Raw genomic sequence first — 19,735 nt, forward strand, 5'->3', positions numbered from 1 at the left:
GAGAATGCCCAGTCCCCCCCTGGTACAGTGACAGAGGATGCCCCCCCCCCCCGTACAGTGACAGAGCATGCCCAGCCCCCCTGGTACAGTGACAGAGAATGCCCAGTCCCCCCCCCCCCCGTACAGTGACAGAGGATGCCCCCCCCCCCTACAGTGACAGAGAATGCCCAGTCTCCTCCTGGTAGATTGAAAGAGAATGACCAGTCCCCCCTGGTACAGTGACAGAGGATGCCCCCCCCCCCTGGTACAGTGACAGAGAATGCCCAGTCCCCCCTGGTACAGTGACAGAGCATGCCCAGTCCCCCCCGGTACAGTGACAGAGCATGCCCAGTCCCCTCTGGTACAGTGACAGAGGATGCCCCCCCCCCTGGTACAGTGACAGAGAATGCCCAGTCCCCCCCTGGTACAGTGACAGAGCATGCCCAGTCCCCCCCTGGTACAGTGACAGAGCATGCCCAGTCCCCCCCCCCCTGGTACAGTGACAGAGGATGCCCAGTCCCCCCCCCCCCCCCCCCGGTACAGTGACAGAGAATGCCCAGTCCCCCCCCTGGTACAGTGACAGAGCATGCCCAGTCCCCCCCTGGTACAGTGAGTCCCAGTATATTGCACTAATACAGTGTAGACCCCTCTCTCTCTCCCCCAATAAATGAATTAATAATAAGGTGACACTCTGTGTCCATGTTAGAGGGCGTTGTACGTGGACACGGTATGTGTTTGTAGTTCGGTAAAGTGTCCGGCAGAGGGCGAGCTGGAGCCCGGGGAGGAGGGTTCATGTACCCGGTAACAGGAAGGGCCGTGTGACCGCTGGAGGCCGGGGAGAGGAGCGGTGAGTGCCCGGGAGAGGCGGCTCCTTGTCCGGCCAGCACAGGGATAGCAGGACATGCCGAGGTAAGTACCCGCCTGGACCACCTACCGACAGCACTGCCCCCCCTAACAGCCAGCACTGCCCCCCCTAACAGCCAGCACTGCCCCCCTAACAGCCAGCACTGCCCCCCTAACAGCCAGCACTGCCCCCCCCCCCCCACTGCCAGCACTGCCCCCCCTAACTGACAGAACTGCCCCCCCTAACTAACAGCACTGACCCCCCCTAACTGACAGCACTGACCCCCCCTAACTGACAGCACTGTCCCCCCTAACCGACAGCACTGCCCCCCCAACCGACAGCACTGCCCCCCAACTGACAGCACTACCCCCCTAAATGACAGCACTGCCACCCCTAACTGACAGCACTGCCCCCCTAACTGACAGCACTGCCCCCCCTAACTGACAGCACTGCCACCCCCTTAACTGACAGCACTGCCCCCCTAACTGCCAGCACTGCCCCCCCTAACTGCCAGCACTGCCCCCCCCCTAACTGCCAGCACTGCCCCCCCAAACTGCCAGCACTGCCCCCCCAAACTGCCAGCACTGCCCCCCCAAACTTCCAGCACTGCCCCCCCCAACTGCCAGCACTGCCCCCCCCAACTGCCAGCACTGCCCCCCCAAACTTCCAGCACTGCCCCCCCCAAACTTCCAGCACTGCCCCCCCCAAACTGCCAGCACTGCCCCCCCCAAACTGCCAGCACTGCCCCCCCCAAACTGCCAGCACTGCCCCCCCCAAACTGCCAGCACTGCCCCCCCCAACTGACAGCACTGCCCCCCAAACTGACAGCACTGCCCCCCCCCAAACTGACAGCACTGCCCCCCCCAAACTGACAGCACTGCCCCCCCAAACTGACAGCACTGCCCCCCCCAAACTGACAGCACTGCCCCCCCAAACTGACAGCACTGCCCCCCCCAAACTGACAGCACTGCCCCCCAAACTGACAGCACTGCCCACTGCCAGCACTTTCCCCCCTAACTGCCAGCACTGCCCCCCCAAACTGCCAGCACTGCCCCCCCCCCAAACTGCCAGCACTGCCCCCCCCCAAACTGCCAGCACTGCCCCCCCCAAACTGCCAGCACTGCCCCCCCCAACTGACAGCACTGCCCCCCCCCCAAACTGACAGCACTGCCCCCCCAAACTGACAGCACTGCCCCCCCAAACTGACAGCACTGCCCCCCCAAACTGACAGCACTGCCCCCCCCAACTGACAGCACTGCCCCCCAAACTGCCAGCACTTCCCCCCCTAACTGCCAGCACTTCCCCCCCTAACTGCCAGCACTTCCCCCCCTAACTGCCAGCACTTCCCCCCTAATTGCCAGCACTTCCCCCCTAATTGCCAGCACTTCCCCCCTAATTGCCAGCACTTCCCCCCTAATTGCCAGCACTTCCCCCCTAACTGCCAGCACTGCCCCCCCCCCCACTGCCAGCACTGCCCCCCCAAACTGACAGCACTTCCCCCCACTGCCAACACTGCCCACTGACAGCACTGCCCCCCCCAACTGACAGCACTCCCCCCCCTAACTGCCAGCACTTCCCCCCCTAACTGCCAGCACTCCCCCCCCCTAACTGCCAGCACTTTCCCCCCCTAACTGCCAGCACTTTCCCCCCCTAACTGCCAGCACTTTCCCCCCTAACTGCCAGCACTTTCCCCCCTAACTGCCAGCACTTCCCCCCTAACTGCCAGCACTGCCCCCCCCACTGCCAGCACTGCCCCCCCAAACTGACAGCACTTCCCCCCACTGCCAACACTGCCCACTGACAGAACTGCCCCCCCTAACTGACAGCACTGCCCCCCCTAACTGACAGCACTGCCCCCCCTAACTGACAGCACTGCCCCCCCTAACTGACAGCACTGCCCCCCCTAACTGACAGAACTGCCCCCCTAACTAACAGCACTGACCCCCTAACTGACAGCACTACCCCCCCCAAACTGACAGCACTGCCCCCCAAACTGACAGCACTGCCCCCCCCCCCTAACTGACAGCAAGGCCCCCCCTAACTGACAGCAAGGCCCCCCCCTAACTGACAGCACTGCCCCCCCAACCGACAGCATTGCCCCCCCTACGACAGCACTACCCCCCCATTTATAGCACTGCCCCCCTAGCTGACAGCACTGCCACCCCCCTTAACTAACAGCACTGCCACCCCCCTTAACTGACAGCACTGCCCCCCCCTTAACTGACAGCACTGCCCCCCCTAACTGACAGCACTGCCCCCCCTAACTGACAGCACTCCCCCCCCTAACTGACAGCACTTCCCCCCCTAACTGACAGCACTGCCCCCCCCCTAACTGACAGCATTGCCCCCCCTAACTGACAGCATTGCCCCCCCTAACTGACAGCATTGCCCCCCCTAACTGACAGCACTGCCCCCCCTAACTGACAGCACTGCCCCCCCTAACTGACAGCACTGCCCCCCCTAACTGACAGCACTGCCCCCCTAACTGACAGCACTGCCCCCCCCAACTGACAGCACTGCCACCAAACCAACAGCCTATATGTATATCTGTGCCCCCCCCTATATGTATATCAGGGTCGTCGTCCCCCCACCCATATGTAGATCAGGGTTGTTTCCTGCCTATATGTATATTAGCGCTGTCTGAGTCTGTCCTGATCACGTCCAATTGTTACATTAGATATAAACCCAGTGCTGCCTGCGCCTGTCCTGATATCATGTGGTCATTACATTAGATTTAAACCCAGCGCTGTCTGAGCCTGTCCTGATATCATGTGGTCATTACATTAGATATAAACCCAGTGCTGTCTGAGCCTGTCCTGATATCATGTGGTCATTACATTAGATATAAACCCAGCACTGTCTGAGCCTGTCCTGATATGTCATTACATTAGATATAAACCCAGCGCTGTCTGAGCCTGTCCTGATATCATGTGGTCATTACATTAGATATAAACCCAGCACTGTCTGAGCCTGTCCTGATATCATGTCATTACATTAGATATAAACCCAGCACTGTCTGAGCCTGTCCTGATATCATGTCATTACATTAGATATAAACCCAGTGCTGTCTGAGCCTGTCCTGATATCATGTCATTACCTTAGATTTAAAACCCAGTGCTGTCTGAGCCTGTCCTGATAACATGTAATTACATTAGATATAAACCCAGTGCTGTCTGAGCCTGTCCTGATAACATGTAATTACATTAGATATAAACCCAGTGCTGTCTGAGCCTGTCCTGATATCATGTGGTCCTTACATTAGATATAAACCCAGCACTGTCTGAGCCTGTCCTGATATGTCATTACATTAGATATAAACCTAGCGCTGTCTGAGCCTGTCCTGATATCATGTGGTCATTACATTAGATATAAACCCAGTGCTGTCTGAGCCTGTCCTGATATCATGTCATTACATTAGATATAAACCCAGCACTGTCTGAGCCTGTCCTGATATCATGTCATTACATTAGATATAAACCCAGTGCTGTCTGAGCCTGTCCTGATATCATGTAATTACCTTAGATTTAAAAACCAGTGCTGTCTGAGCCTGTCCTGATAACATGTAATTACATTAGATATAAACCCAGCACTGTCTGAGCCTGTCCTGATATCATGTCATTACATTAGATATAAACCCAGCGCTGTCTGAGCCTGTCCTGATATCATGTCATTACATTAGATATAAACCCAGCGCTGTCTGAGCCTGTCCTGATATCATGTCATTACATTAGATATAAACCCAGCGCTGTCTGAGCCTGTCCTGATATCATGTCATTACATTAGATATAAACCCAGCGCTGTCTGAGCCTGTCCTGATAACATGTAATTACATTAGATATAAACCCAGCGCTGTCTGAGCCTGTCCTGATATCATGTCATTACATTAGATATAAACCCAGCGCTGTCTGAGCCTGTCCTGATATCATGTCATTACATTAGATATAAACCCAGCGCTGTCTGAGCCTGTCCTGATAACATGTAATTACATTAGATATAAACCCAGCGCTGTCTGAGCCTGTCCTGATATCATGTCATTACATTAGATATAAACCCAGCGCTGTCTGAGCCTGTCCTGATATCATGTCATTACATTAGATATAAACCCAGCGCTGTCTGAGCCTGTCCTGATATCATGTCATTACATTAGATATAAACCCAGCGCTGTCTGAGCCTGTCCTGATATCATGTAATTACATTAGATATAAACCCAGTGCTGTCTGAGCCTGTCCTGATATCATGTCATTACATTAGATATAAACCCAGCGCTGTCTGAGCCTGTCCTGATATCATGTCATTACATTAGATATAAACCCAGCACTGTCTGAGCCTGTCCTGATATCATGTCATTACATTAGATATAAACCCAGTGCTGTCTGAGCCTGTCCTGATATCATGTCATTACCTTAGATTTAAAACCCAGTGCTGTCTGAGCCTGTCCTGATAACATGTAATTACATTAGATATAAACCCAGCGCTGTCTGAGCCTGTCCTGATATCATGTGGTCCTTACATTAGATATAAACCCAGCACTGTCTGAGCCTGTCCTGATATGTCATTACATTAGATATAAACCTAGCGCTGTCTGAGCCTGTCCTGATATCATGTGGTCATTACATTAGATATAAACCCAGTGCTGTCTGAGCCTGTCCTGATATCATGTCATTACATAAGATATAAACCCAGCACTGTCTGAGCCTGTCCTGATATCATGTCATTACATTAGATATAAACCCAGCGCTGTCTGAGCCTGTCCTGATATCATGTCATTACATTAGATATAAACCCAGCGCTGTCTGAGCCTGTCCTGATATCATGTAATTACATTAGATATAAACCCAGCGCTGTCTGAGCCTGTCCTGATATCATGTAATTACATTAGATATAAACCCAGCGCTGTCTGAGCCTGTCCTGATATCATGTAATTACATTAGATATAAACCCAGCGCTGTCTGAGCCTGCCTAATGTCAATTCTGTGCATATTTTACGTCTGTTGTCAATGCTCACTGCACGCTGGTGACAGACTTTCTCTGCAAGGGAGGTTCGTGTCCCTTCCTACTTCCCTCTCTCCATTATTGCAGCCCTACCGCCTCCCTATGCCCTTTGATTATTTCTTTTCTCCTGCCTTCCTTTTACCCCTCTGTTCCTTTAACCCTCCCTTAGCCGACTCAGAGCGTGCGCATGCACTCTGAGCCAGTTAAATCGTCAAGTCAAAGGCTTCTCTGTGAGAAACCTGCGATAGGACTCCCCCACGGCTCCCGTGACTTCACATGGGGGGCCGTGCTGAGCACCACAGGATTACTGTAAGTACAGCTTATTGTAAAACTTCTTTTCAGTATATTTTGGGGACATAAAGAATAATGCCCAGTATGCAATATTCAAAGAAACCCCTTTAAATTTCCTGATTTCATTGTTCTCCCTCGTACACCCCATAGATCTCTTGCTACCTTACTTTGCAGGGTGACTGGATATGGAATACAATGACAAACTGGCTCGGTTCCGTCAGAGTCATCTTAACCCTTTTAATAAACCGAGGGAAGAGAAATCCTCCCGGGAGGACGGAGACGATTTGGCATCCAAGGGTTAGTGTCAGAGACATGGAGGTGAATAAACCTTATAGTTAAGTGCCATATATACAGTCCACCATTAGAATGGGCTCCCAACCAGTCTATATCTCGATTGAGCCCCTCAGGGAGATTCTTCGCCCAGTATTACTTTTTTTAACTCTTCCCTCTTTCCATTCTCAGATTCACCTCCAGGCTCTCCGCGTTGTGAACCAGAATTCCACTGCCCGGAACGCGTCATGGATCTCGGCGTATCGGAGGATCATTTCTCGCGACCTGTGGTGAGCATGGACTCCATTCTATATTATTGCTGTTTATCCAAAAGAAGAGGAAAAAATCCATTTTGAAGTGATTATCAGGTGCCACAAATTGGGGGGAACGTCCTTTCTGATTGCAAAATGTAGGTGGAGGGTCCTCATCATATGGATAACATGTTAAATTAGTTCAATAGGTTTTTACATTCTATCTATACATTGTGCGTGCAGAAATACGAGCAAATGTGTAGATTTTAATTTAAAGCTCTTTAAAAGTTCGGTCCTTCCATCACCTGTCAATCAAATTCTCAGCATTACAACTGTGTGATGGTGGCTCACAGGTTGTAGTGCCGACGAGTGAGTGACAGGGAGAGCAGGAGAACCCCTTCCCTGGTATGTTCTCTTGACGGAGGGAGGTATGGGACGCATTGACACTAATGTGCTGGTAATTAAGCAAGCATGTTAGCGCCAGCACAGAGGATTGCCCTGTTTGGGGAATTATCTCACTGCAGGGTCATATACAGCAGACAGCTCCTGTTACTTCCTGGTGGTTTAGCTCAGTGGAGCTAAACTCAAGAGGCAGCAATTGCCCAGAGCACCTGCCTTGCAAGGACTTCTCATTGAGCTGCATTGGGAATCTGTGATTGGACAGCCACAGAAAATCTGTGCGGGGTTAGAAGGGGAGGGTTATCAAGGGCTGCAGGTTTTGCAAGTTGTTTTTAGATATATAAATGTATTTGTCTTTTTTAAATATATAAAGATGTCACACGTATATACATATACCTTTAAAATCATACTGATTCATACAGTCCACTGATCTTTTATTACCCTTCATTTGGCCAATAAAGAAGGATTTAGACAATGTAATGAAATAAAGGTAAGTAACCATTTTGGGGTGATTGTATTTGAATTTGGGGTTGCTGATGTGATAGTTTTGTTTTCAGACCAGTCATACATTGTGCGCCCATTGCAGGGTCTCTTCCTGGCGTCTGACATTCAGCAGCTGCGTCAGGCTATAGAGGAATGTAAGCAGGTCATCCTGGAGCTGCCGGAGAACTCTGACCAGCAGAAGGACGCAGTGATCAGACTCATCCACCTCCGGCTCAAGCTGCAGGAACTGAAAGTGAGTATCAGGAGTAAGGACCGAGCAGAGACCCGTCTATTCCTTGATTTACTGCTTCCCGCCCCTCCATGACCTCGTGCTCTCTGTCCTAGGATCCCCACGAAAACGAACCCAACCTGCGGATATTGCTGGAGCACCGATTCTACAAGGAAAAGAGCAAGAGTGTAAAACAAGTGTGTGATAAGTGCAACACCTTTATCTGGGGCTTGATCCATACCTGGTACACCTGCACAGGTGAGCTCTGCGCTCCCACACCTCATGGACATATGTAATGCGGACAGTGTTAGGTCCATCTCCACGTTACAGCAGTCAATCCACTGAGGTTAGTCGTTCCGTTCCAGCAGTTGTTGCTGTGGCTGCCAGAGGACTATGGGATTTGCAGTCGACCTAAAGCTGAAAGTTTATTGAACTAATAGAATTGCCCCAAATCCCACTTGTACTCTTATGGTTACATTGTAGTTGATATCCCTGCTTGAAGTCAGGTGGCCTAGCTAATGAGGTTGTGGTGTGTCGGTGAGTTAACCCAGATAGTTAGCCTTTTTTCCATTGACATGCCTTTCAGAGGAACCCCTGGATTTACCTTGAAGTGCAATACATCTGCCCGTTCCTCACCGCCATATGCTCTACTGCTGCTAAGAATGAACTCATACATGCACCGTGTACCTGTGAGGTTCTCCATTCACTTGTTGTAATGTGTGTGCGAGAGTGCTGCCAGTTTAATTGTACAGGGAGGCATCGTCTTACATGACAGAGCAGGTCCATGCTCACACTATCACCCACACAGACACCATCCTGCTTCTGTCATGTTCCCAAATGAGTTCGAATTTCTGCAGACTGACCAGTGTTTTTCCTTTTTCACAGGGTGTTACTATCGCTGTCATAGCAAATGCCTAAATCTTATCACTAAACCCTGCGTTAGATCGAAGGTCAGCCATCAGTCTGAGTACGAGTTATCCATCTGCCCAGAGACGGGGCTGGACAGCCAGGATTACCGCTGTGCAGAATGCCGAGCACCCATCGCTTTACGTGAGTCACCTACTGGCCATCAACGTGTCTGGCTGCACAGAACATCGATTTCCATAGAACAGGTCTGTTTCAGGTGGTGTGACCTTCTTCTATTTTGTTTGGACACAGGGGCAGCACCAAACGAAGCACGGCAATGCGATTACACTGGCCAATATTACTGCAGCAACTGCCATTGGAATGATCTTGCTGTCATCCCAGCCAGAGTCATTCACAACTGGGACTTTGAGCCACGCAAGGTAACCTGGCTGAGGGTAATAAGACTTGTGATTCGCAATCCAGTTCTAACTCCTTAGGGTATAGCCATTAACTGTTACCATTCCAGTGGAGGTAACAATTTGGTCTGAGCTATGGAATGAGAAGCTCAGCAGGCAGTGGGATATAGCATGCCCCCCTCCCGGTTGCTTCCTGAAATGTTTCTATCGTTTTATACAATTTAACGGTAACCCATGGGTGTTGTCACAAATCAGTCACCGCCATTGTCTCTCTCCTGTGCAGGTTTCCCGCTGCAGTATGCGTTATCTTGCCCTCATGGTGAGCCGGCCTGTCCTCAAACTACGAGAAGTCAACCCTCTGCTGTTTAACTATGTGGAGGAACTAGTGGAGATAAGGGTGAGATGTTACTTCTCCTTTAAATATAACACAATAGATTTTATTTCCCCAGTGCTTAGTGAGTTCACTGAACAGTCTGCTGGTGTAAATTGGCCAAGATTTAAAAAACCCTGCAATTTACCTGCCCAACTCTGATTTTACTAAGACTAAACGTGGCCACAGGTGGTCAGCGTTCCTCATCTCCCTGTCTGCCTTTACCGATTCTCTCTATGTATTCTTAATACTGTAAAACCCTGGAGAGTCGTACATGGTGCCTCTGGGAGAGGCTGTTTTAATTTATTCATTTTAAATGTGTTACTTGTTTAATTTTGTATTTGATCGCCTGATCTTTATTCTAACGCTCACTATGTCACCCGGTAGAAATTGCGGCAGGACATTCTTGTTATGAAGCCTTACTTTATCACATGCAAAGAAGCAATGGAGGCTCGGCTACTGCTGCAGGTACGTGGAGAGAGCAGGGGGGCAAATGAATTGGCATATCTAATTGTCTATCCTGGAAGCGGTACTCTATAAAATCAAAATATGAGGAGAATTGCTGTGTCGGTTCTCTGTGGCGACTCTGTGGGATTACGGTCTTTGTACCCATACTCACTCGGACTGTTTCTGCAGCTTCAGGATCGACAGCACTTCGTGGAGAACGATGACATGTACTCCCTGCAGGATCTCCTGGACATGAGCAGCGGCCGTTTGAGTCTTTCTCTCACAGAGATCCACACCATGTTTGCCAAGCACATCAAGCTGGACTGTGAGGTGAGGCGTCTAGGAGTGATTATGGCTCGGTTGTAGTTAATGAATGTAAGGGTGCAAAGTATCGAAACCTGATTGGTTGGTAGATGCACTCTGATGTTTGTAATTCTCTACTTGTCTTTCAGCGATGTCAGGCCAAAGGCTTTGTGTGTGAGCTGTGCAAGGAAGGAGACATACTTTTTCCATTCGATAGTCACACGTCTGTCTGCCAGGACTGTGCTGCTGTGTTCCACAGGTACGGCCGCGGCAGACTGTATGCAGCGTGGGTAAACTGATGGCGCCCCTGATATCTGCTGGTACAGGCCTGGTCCCTTCACAACCGTCTCTGAGATTAGAAGAGGTCATCTTCCGATGATTATTTATGTAAAATAGGTGACAGTCAGTCGTCCAATTTAAACAATAATAGACACAATATTAATGAAAAAATAGAAAACCTTCAGCATACTGAATCCACTTGTGTGGCTCAGAACTTGCTATAAAATCACATTTCCAGTAATTAACAGTTGAGTATGGTATTCATTTCAGGGAAAACACTAAAGTTGTGTAATTCTCTACCTAAACGGATAATTCATCAGATTTGCTAACCAGGCTGTTTAGAGTGGTAATAGTTAACATGGACATTAAAGGGTTACTTTAAACACCATTCCTACTTACTGGTTTGAGATGGTCATAGTGCTTTGAGTCTGTATGTGCCGAGTTCCATTTTAAAACACTGCACGTACTGGGAAAATGCCCTTTCCTGAGGAGTAGCGAATGTAAAATCTATTGTCTGCCCACATAGCATGCCGGCATCACACACCTTACACCCCCACCTAGAAATGTCTTCTAGTTAATTTTTCTAAACAATGTTTTTAATTTTATCTTAAACACAGTAACAGGGATGTGTGAACAGCTTAACCTGATGGACTCCAGCCATTTCTTTCAGTGTGTAGCATGTGTGAAATCTTCCACCTGAAACACGTTGTAAATAAAGTCTGTCTATCTTTCCTGCAGGGACTGCTATTATGATAACTCCACGAGCTGCCCCCGGTGCATGAGGCTCAATCTCCGAAAGCAGGAACAGGGTCCTGGAGAGGAGTCGTGGCAATGAATGACACTTTATCTGTGACACGCAGAGACATCTTAATTTCTCCAGAAATGTCTGTGCTTGCCAGTGGAGTGTACAGCTCTTATTACCGCTGCCATCTAGACGCAGTACATGGCAGTTCGAGCCTCACAAAAAGATTTGTACATACAGACATGAAGAGACTGCTGATTGTGCTACGTTTTACACCTCAAGCCTCCCGTTATATGTGCCTGGGATGACAGCAATGCATTCTGGACTAATGCACAATGGTCGCCTGCCAAGCCTCGCACCCAGTTTTGCACATTTTTAAGGAGACGTCAGGCTTTCTCAAACTGTATCAAAGACTGGGCATTGCAGATGGTCCTCTCCTGTACACACGTCTTGAGGTGCCTTACATACCCGTCATTGGATGTTCTTGTTTTATACTGTGTCGAAACCGATTAAAACAAATGTGGGCAATTGGTAGCCCGTGGTTGTTCTAGAACCATCTCCCATGGCTGTAATGTATAATGGGTGGTGTTGGTTGATGCTTTTGAGCATCCTGGGGGTTGCAGGATGTGATACAATAAGTTGACTGTCTCTGGCTGAGATTTACTAAGAACCCCAGATTCTGGACTTTGGTGACTGTGGAACATGTATATACTCTTTGGGTATCTGCTTAGCTAAAAGAGAGCATAAGCGATATTTTAAGCACTTAATGTGACAGTCTAGGATGTGTTTGATTCCCCCTTTTAATGCATTGTAGAGATAATGTATTACAATATTGAAAAAACAAATCATGAAAATTAAAATACCCTTTGAATGTCCTATATTTGCAGCAGATCCGTAGTACCTGTTGCATCAGCAATGAGCCATACAGAGACCAGGAAGAGGCTGCAATATTTTCACCAATCCTGGTTTCCCTCTTTATTTATGCTTTGAGAGAGCTAAGCATCTTCCTGTGCATTCAATCTTTAAGGGAAATATAGTTCAGCTCTCTGATTTTCCTTTTGGGAAATGTGCAATGTGGAGCCGTTCTTGCCAGACGTTTCATTCTTGAAAAACATCAATAAAGCTAAAGGATTGTAGTCACCTGATGTTACGTGAAGCATGTGAATGCTATAAACACCCCTCCCCCAGGTAAATAACACGCTGCTATAGTTGAGGGAGTGTTAGTGCTCTGATCTCAGTAGCAGTGCTACACGGAATATATTGGCAGATAAGAAATGTATCTGAAAGACTGCTACTAATTATCAATGAAGACTCTAACTGTAGGGATAATTATACCAAATATTAAAATATGTCTGACATAACCCATTATTCAAGTGGTGATCTACTTCCCATATGGTCAGTATTAATCCTGCTCCTTGCAGGGTAATGTTTTGATGATTTCGCTAAAACAGTATAAGAACATTCATTTATGCAGAGGAGAAATTAATTGTGTTAATTTTACATAATTTGACTTAAAGGACAACAGCTGTTAAATTTTCACTTTTCTTTTTTTTTTTTTTAAAGTTAACTGAAAATTAATTATATTCTTTAAATGATGTATGTTGATTATTTATTTAGTTTTTAATAAAATGTAACTTTTTATCTGGCTAAGTGGCCATATTGGGTCAGACTCTACTGCCGCTCCACCTAACTTGCTGCTGCTGCAGGTTCACACACAGCAATCACAGCCGCAGCAAGTTAGCTTGAGCAGCAGTTGGTCAGTTAACCGTAGAGTCTGACCCAATATGGCCGCTCAGCCAGATAAAAAGTGACATTTTCTAAAAAAATAAAATACAGAAGTTAAAAGAAAATATCATTTACATTTCAGTAAACGTAAGAAACATTGTCCTTAAACTTGTCCTTTAAGATGCTAAAAATTGAAGTACTCAGCAGGCAGATCTTATGGTAGAATTATGTCTCCCAATATCCTCTGCTAATGTTTGTTGGGACTCGGGATGATGGGAGTTAAAGACGTAAATAGCTGATTTTTTCCTAACACTGGGGGGAAACCTGGCACTAATTATTAAGCAGACAATGGACAATGGATTTCTGAAATCATCCGCAGGCTTTAAGAAATGAGAAGTAAAGTTTTTTTGACGATAAATGTGGAAGTTACAAAGTTCTTCCTTTTAACTTCATCTTTTTGTATCTTGTGAAAGTAAATATCAGATAAATTGATGTTTGGTAAAGAGGCACCAAGAGAAAAGGAGCGACATCTGTTATTCTGAAACAACGTATTTTTCGTCTCACCCACAGACTGTAAATGATGTCTTTATAGTTTGTCGATTTGCGATGGGTTTATTCCCTATTCAGGCGATTTCACAGCCAGAGCTGGGTCACAGAATTAGAGATTTTTACCACCGTTGCTAGTTTGACCAAAATAGTGAAATGTCATTGTGAATAAACCCACTAAATATTCTACGTATTGCTCCTATTAGAATCTTTCTTTGCACTTTATGTATTATCCCCTGGAGTTAGAGATTTCTATTGTTTTCTAGCCTTTGAAGAACTATTAAGGGAGCGCAAACCGATTATCTTTAGACAGGTCGAGAATGGGGGGATTTACCTACAGGTATGCCACGAAGCTTTATAAAGAGCTCATTCATTAATAACCTTTAATTCCTAAAGTCTAGCGGGTCATATTGTCCTCTGTTGGCTTATTTTTTTTAATGCTGTTTGATTTTAACAATGTCAAATATTGTGACTGTCATTTAAATAGTGAATACTATGAAAATGTGTAGCACAGGAAGCCAATACTTAGACCATAAGGGAATACTGAACTTCAAATCCCACCATCCTTAGAGTCGATTCACAAAGCCTCTATAGGTTGGTCAAGGCAAATGGTTGCCTTGGGAGTGATCGCTGAAACCAGACACAATCTTGTCTTTGCAACATGGACCCAGCTTACTCGGCTGTCTTGTTTGTCCCTAAGGAAAGCTCTTAAGCCCATACCCCACTGAAGTCACTGACCGGAAAACCGGTTAGAAATTGAGCAACTTTGGCATGAGACGAGTGTATTATTCCATCAATCCTGACCTGATTTTTTTTATTTGTTTTCCCCCATGGGATGAAAATTGTGTTTGTTTTTTTGTTTTTTGTTTTTCATTCATTGCTCGAACTATATAGTATACTTTTGCCAATGCGCAGATCAAGGCTTGTCATTGTAAATACTGGACAAAAAGTACTTCAACTCCTGAGATAATTCGAGAATCGCTATTATTAGATGTACATGTGTCTTGGGAATTATATGCAGTGTCATGACTTAGGTCTTAAATTCTGGACAGCAAGTCAACCCTTTATTTATAATTGCTTATTTATAATGTAACATGAGACCTGTGTACATATTATTTCATGTAATAAATGTATTGTTTTTATTGCCTTATAAAACTACAAATAAAGTTGCTTAAATTAATCATGTTAATGTTTTGTTGTTTAAGGGTTGGGGTAGGATCAATACTAAAATAAAATGAAAAAAAGCTTTAATTCCTCAGGACCAAAGATATGTTATGGCTGGTATAATAAAAAAAGGAATTGTTTAAAGGACCACTATAGGCACCCAGACCACTTCAGCTCAATGAAGTGGTCTGGGTGCCAGGTCCATCTAGGGTTAACCCTCCCTGCTGTAAAGAGTAACTGCTATGTTTACTTTAGGGTTAATCCAGCCTCTAGTGGCCGTCTCATTGACAGCCGCTAGAGGCGCTTCTCACTGTGATTTTCACAGTGAGAAGACGCCAGCTTCCATAGGAAACCATTGAGAATGCTTTCCTATGGACTGATTGCGCGCATGCGCATTCAGCCGAAGAGGGAGGAGAGTCCCCGGCGCCGAGGGAGCCCGGCGTTGGAGAAAGGTAGGTGTTTAACCCCTTCCTCCTACTTCAGCCCGGCGGGAGGGGAGCCATTACTATAGTGCCAGGAAAACGAGTTTGTGTTCCTGAAGATTTTAAAAGTGGGTGGATTGGGATATGCCCACTAAACCTGAGTTTACGGAGATCTCTGGGGCTGTGTCAGAATGTAAATTCCTTTTCAAACTCCTAAATGGTAGCTGAATTCCAACTTTGGCCTAGTTTTGATATTTTTGGATAAGCTCCTCAAATGATTTAACTTTAAAGGGACACCACAGTGTACAGTTAGTATAGTGTGCCGCTTATTGTATTTGTTCTGGTGAGAATAGTCAGTCCAGGCTTTTTGCTGTACACACTGTTTCTAGAGAAAAGGCAGTGTTTACATTACAGCCTAATGGCACCTCTAGTGGCCGCCACTCCTCCTGGTGCTTCCTGAGTCAGTGCTGCACGTTCTCTTACCTTGTAGGGGGAGCATGCCACCTAAATGGTGTTTTTAACACTGTAGGGTCAGTCATACATTTGAATTCCTGACCCTATAGTGCTTCTTTAAATGTTTTTCCCCAAAATATAAAGATATCAAAAAATATATCATATAAAATAAAATTAATATATAAAATTTTTAAAATATATTTACATAGAAACATAGAATGTGACGGCAGATAAGAACCATTCGGCCCATCTAGTCTGCCCAATTTTCTAAATACTTTCATTAGTCCCTGGCTTTATCTTATAGTTAGGATAGCCTTATGCCTATCCCACGCATGCTTAAACTCCTTTACTGTGTTAACCTCTACCACTTCAGCTGGAAGGCTATTCCATGCATCCACTACCCTCTCAGTAAAGTAATACTTCCGGATATTATTTTTAACCCCTTAAGGACACATGACATGTGTGACATGTCATGATTCCCTTTTATTCCAGAAGTTTGGTCCTTAAGGGGTTAAACCTGTGTCCTTCTACTTTAAGACTATGTCCTCTTGTTGTGGTAGTTTTTCTTCTTTTAAATATGGTCTCCTCCTTTCCTGGTAAGTTTTATCCTGCAATCCATGAACCAGTTTAGTAGCCCTTCTCTGAACTCTCTCTAAGGTATCAAATACATTACATTACATTTTAAATGTTTACCCAAAAATATTAAGTTGAAAAGCTTATCTAATTTTATAAATTAAGGCCTTTGTCGACTGGAGTTTTCATATTGTGATCTTGCTCGTAACTAACGGACTTGATATTTGAAGACATAGCATGACCATAGAAAGCTCAGACTGTGCAAAGTGTCCACTCCCAACAGACCGTGCTAACACTGCAGGGACAGGATATAGTTCCCAAAACAACTACATTAAGCTGGATACCGTACATTATTATCATTATTATTATCGACATTTATATAGCGCCAACAGATTCCGTAGTGCTTTAGAATATTATGAGAGGGGGGATTTAACTATAAATAGGACAATTACAAGAAAACTTATAGGAACGATAGGTTGAAGAGGACCCTGCTCAAACGAGCTTACAGTCTATAGGCGTACAATAAGCTGCACACTGTACATTAAGCTGTCTACTGTACATTAAGCTGTATACTATACATTAAGCTGTATGCTATACAATAAGCTGTCTACCGTACATTAAGCTGTATATAATACATTAAGCTGTATGCGATACATTAAGCTGTATACTATACAATAAGCTGTATACCATGCATTAAGCTGTATCACCATCTCCATATACCTATAAAAACCAAGCCTAATTGAATCAAATTCAACAAAAATCAAGAAAGTGTGAAAGCAATAGGTGATAGTTCTGTTCAATCCTAGCGAACTCCCCGTGATACAAAGCGGAGTGCGTCAAGTATTCTCCACGCCCCATCTCATTCCGATTGGAGGAACTCTTAAGTGGGGCGGGACTACAATACAGGCGCCGGTATTTAAATACTGCTTAGTAAGGGGCATTTGCCCCGGATGAAGGTGCACTATTGTGGCGCCGAAACGCACGTCGGGAGTTTTCTTGATGTTTGTTGAATTGGGCTTGGTTTTTATAGTTATATGGAGATGGTGATTTGGGCTGTTAGTTTAGAATCATGCTGGGGGTATCATAGTGTTTAGTATTAGTTGGTGGGCTGGTTGGGAAGTCCTTTCAGTCTTATTGTTAAGCTCCTATGGGGACCACAGTGATAGGAGATCATTGGGCGAGAGGAGTTTTTTCCATGGACAAACTCTTATTTATTCAACTCAGACCCCTTCGAGGTCTAATAAGATTGTACGGTGTTTACATTCTGAGGCATCTGGAGTGTCCGTTGGAGTCAGCCTAACCCACAGTTATCCACTGACCTGATGTTACGTTTGGGCATTACGAAAGGGTTCTTTACGTTATAAGGGAAGGATCAAGCGATCTACCAATTTTTCTGTTGGCTGCCCTCATTCCTCATCCAGCCAACTCACACTGCTACTTTATTGGTAATGAATGTTAACTTCATGTAATACTATGTTGCAATATTATTAGAATAACTTTTATAGAATTTAGTAGCCTTTTACATCCAAGTGCATTCATTCCATTTGTGTCCATATTTAAGTGGCTAATCTTATAGCCCTATTTTTTTTTAGATATTTAGTAGACATACCTCCTCACATTTATCCTAGCATCTGTCCTCAGTGTGCTAAATATCAAGACGTTCAGTCTCCAGTCCGCCATGAGATTGTTGATTCTTGGTAAGTACTCTGCTCGTAGAGTGATGTTGCGGGGTAAGCAGAATCGGTATATGTCCTTTGTTGCCTCCATAAGGTCCCGAGATCGAGTTCCACCCAAGCGGTTTATGTATTGAACCGCCGATATGTTGCCCATGCGGAAGGGCATGCAACAATTCGAGACATCTTTGGCCAGACTGCGAATCGCGAACGAGCCTGTGATCAGTTCCAGACAGTTTATGTAGAGATTTGTCTCCTCTTCGGTCCACGGCCCATTGTCCACCTGTGGAAGCGTGTGCGTAGTGGGTACTCCATCCCTATAGACATGCGTCTGAGTCCACTATGAAATCCGGCATGAGTTCGAAAATCGCTCTGCCATTCCACATCTGCATTTAAAGTAACCACCAGTGGAGTTCAGTCCTTACTTTGGGTGTTACTGGTATCCAATGGTCGTAAGAGTGACCTGTCCATAAATAATTGGGCTTTCACTCGTTGCATAGCACTGTAGTGTAGCGGATCTAGAAAAATCACCTGGATGGATGAGGATACCAGGATTCGTAGAGGGATGAAGTCCTTGCTTAGAATACGCCTGATTTCTCTGCGAATGGCTTTGATTTTTTGGGTAAGCGAAGGGCACATTCGGTCGAGTCGATCTCGAATCCCAGGAATTGTATCACCTGAGAAGGCATTAGAGCTGATTTCTCCTTGTTCACAATGAATCCCAGGGATTCCAGAAAGTACACAATGAATTCCATCTATGAGTGCAGTCTGGAGATGGAATCGTAAAAGATCAATGTCGTCCAGGTAGACCAGACAACGGATACCTTGGGATCGTAGGTGAGCCATTACCGGTTTCAGAAGCTTGGATAAGAAACATGGTGCCGAGCTGAGTTTGAATGGCAGACATGTGAATTGACAAGGACTGTCCTGCCAGATGAATCTCAGGAACAGTCTGCTTTCTGGTGCCACGGGGAAGGAGAGATAGGCGTCCTTTAGATCTAGACGAGTGAACCAGTCGTTGGCCAGTAGGAGATCTCTTAAAAGATGAATACCTTCCATTTTGAAATGGCGGTATACTACAAAGTCGTTCAGGTGACGTAAATTGATGACTCGTCTGTAGTCTCCTGTCTTTTCCTTGGCCACGAATATATTGCTGAAGAAACCTGTCATGTCCGGAGTGACTTGGACTGCTCCTTAGGTGAACCGGGCACGGATCTCTTCATCTATGAGCGACCTGTGGGGTTGCTGCCACATGCAAAGGAGGGGAACCCCTGACAAGGTTAGGGTGAAACACTTGTCTCAATGATGACTGGGCTTTGTTGAGAGTGGTGAAGAGGTTCACATATTTTAAGTTCAGCGATGAAAGGTTCACCAAATAATAAACCATTTGCCAATGGTCCTAGTTCTCTCTTCCCCAGATCCAAGACCTTATGTCGTTCAGTGCATAGAGCCGCGTTCGTGTTACGCAGCATACAGATGACTTTCGGAGCCCATTCTCGAATATCGTTTGGATCCAGTGGGGTGTTGCGTGAGAGAGCGAGATCTCCATAGTATAGGATCTTTGCCAGTGGACCCAACATGTCCACGAGTTTATCCTGTGTAGACTTCAGCCCTTTTTATATCCCTTACGAGGGTTTTGTCCCGTCCGTGCCATGAAGACCACTATTGTGGTATCAAACTCCGGGGTGACACTTACTTTGTCTGGAAGGATCGGACAAGGACATTTTGTGTGAAAGTGTGCGCGTACCTTCTTCTCCAAAGGCTTTAGTTGCCAAAAATGCACGTATAGCGCGAGATGGTCTGGAAGACACCTATTTGGAAGATCTTGGGTGTCGTACCACCCGTGGGTCAAATAGGGGCAAACCCTGGGTATCAATTAACACGTCTTCATCGGTATTCGTAAGTTTGTGGCTACCCTTTCTACGTGGAGAAGGCTTTACTACGTATTCTTTGACGTAACAGGATTGTGTACACAGCATACCATGCCAGTCGTCATCAGAGGTCGAGCTGTCTGCTCGCCATTTGTCCAAAATTGCCA

General features: G+C 46.1%; 1 protein-coding gene across 1 annotated transcript; it reads left to right on the top strand.

Annotated features, from left to right (window-relative positions):
- The first annotated feature begins 813 nt into the window (after nucleotides 1-813).
- DEF8 (differentially expressed in FDCP 8 homolog) lies at nucleotides 814-12,344 on the top strand. Its single transcript, XM_063438781.1, has 12 exons — nucleotides 814-888; nucleotides 6,281-6,403; nucleotides 6,569-6,666; nucleotides 7,613-7,762; nucleotides 7,855-7,996; nucleotides 8,624-8,788; nucleotides 8,897-9,024; nucleotides 9,284-9,397; nucleotides 9,758-9,838; nucleotides 10,007-10,147; nucleotides 10,270-10,379; nucleotides 11,138-12,344. The coding sequence occupies exons 2-12, from the start codon at nucleotides 6,292-6,294 to the stop codon at nucleotides 11,232-11,234; spliced, it is 1,338 nt and encodes a 445-aa protein (XP_063294851.1). The 5' UTR covers nucleotides 814-888; nucleotides 6,281-6,291; the 3' UTR covers nucleotides 11,235-12,344.
- The last annotated feature ends 7,391 nt before the right edge of the window (nucleotides 12,345-19,735 follow it).

This window comes from Pelobates fuscus, chromosome 12 (genome assembly GCF_036172605.1).
Source record: "Pelobates fuscus isolate aPelFus1 chromosome 12, aPelFus1.pri, whole genome shotgun sequence".
Lineage (NCBI taxonomy): Eukaryota > Metazoa > Chordata > Amphibia > Anura > Pelobatidae > Pelobates > Pelobates fuscus.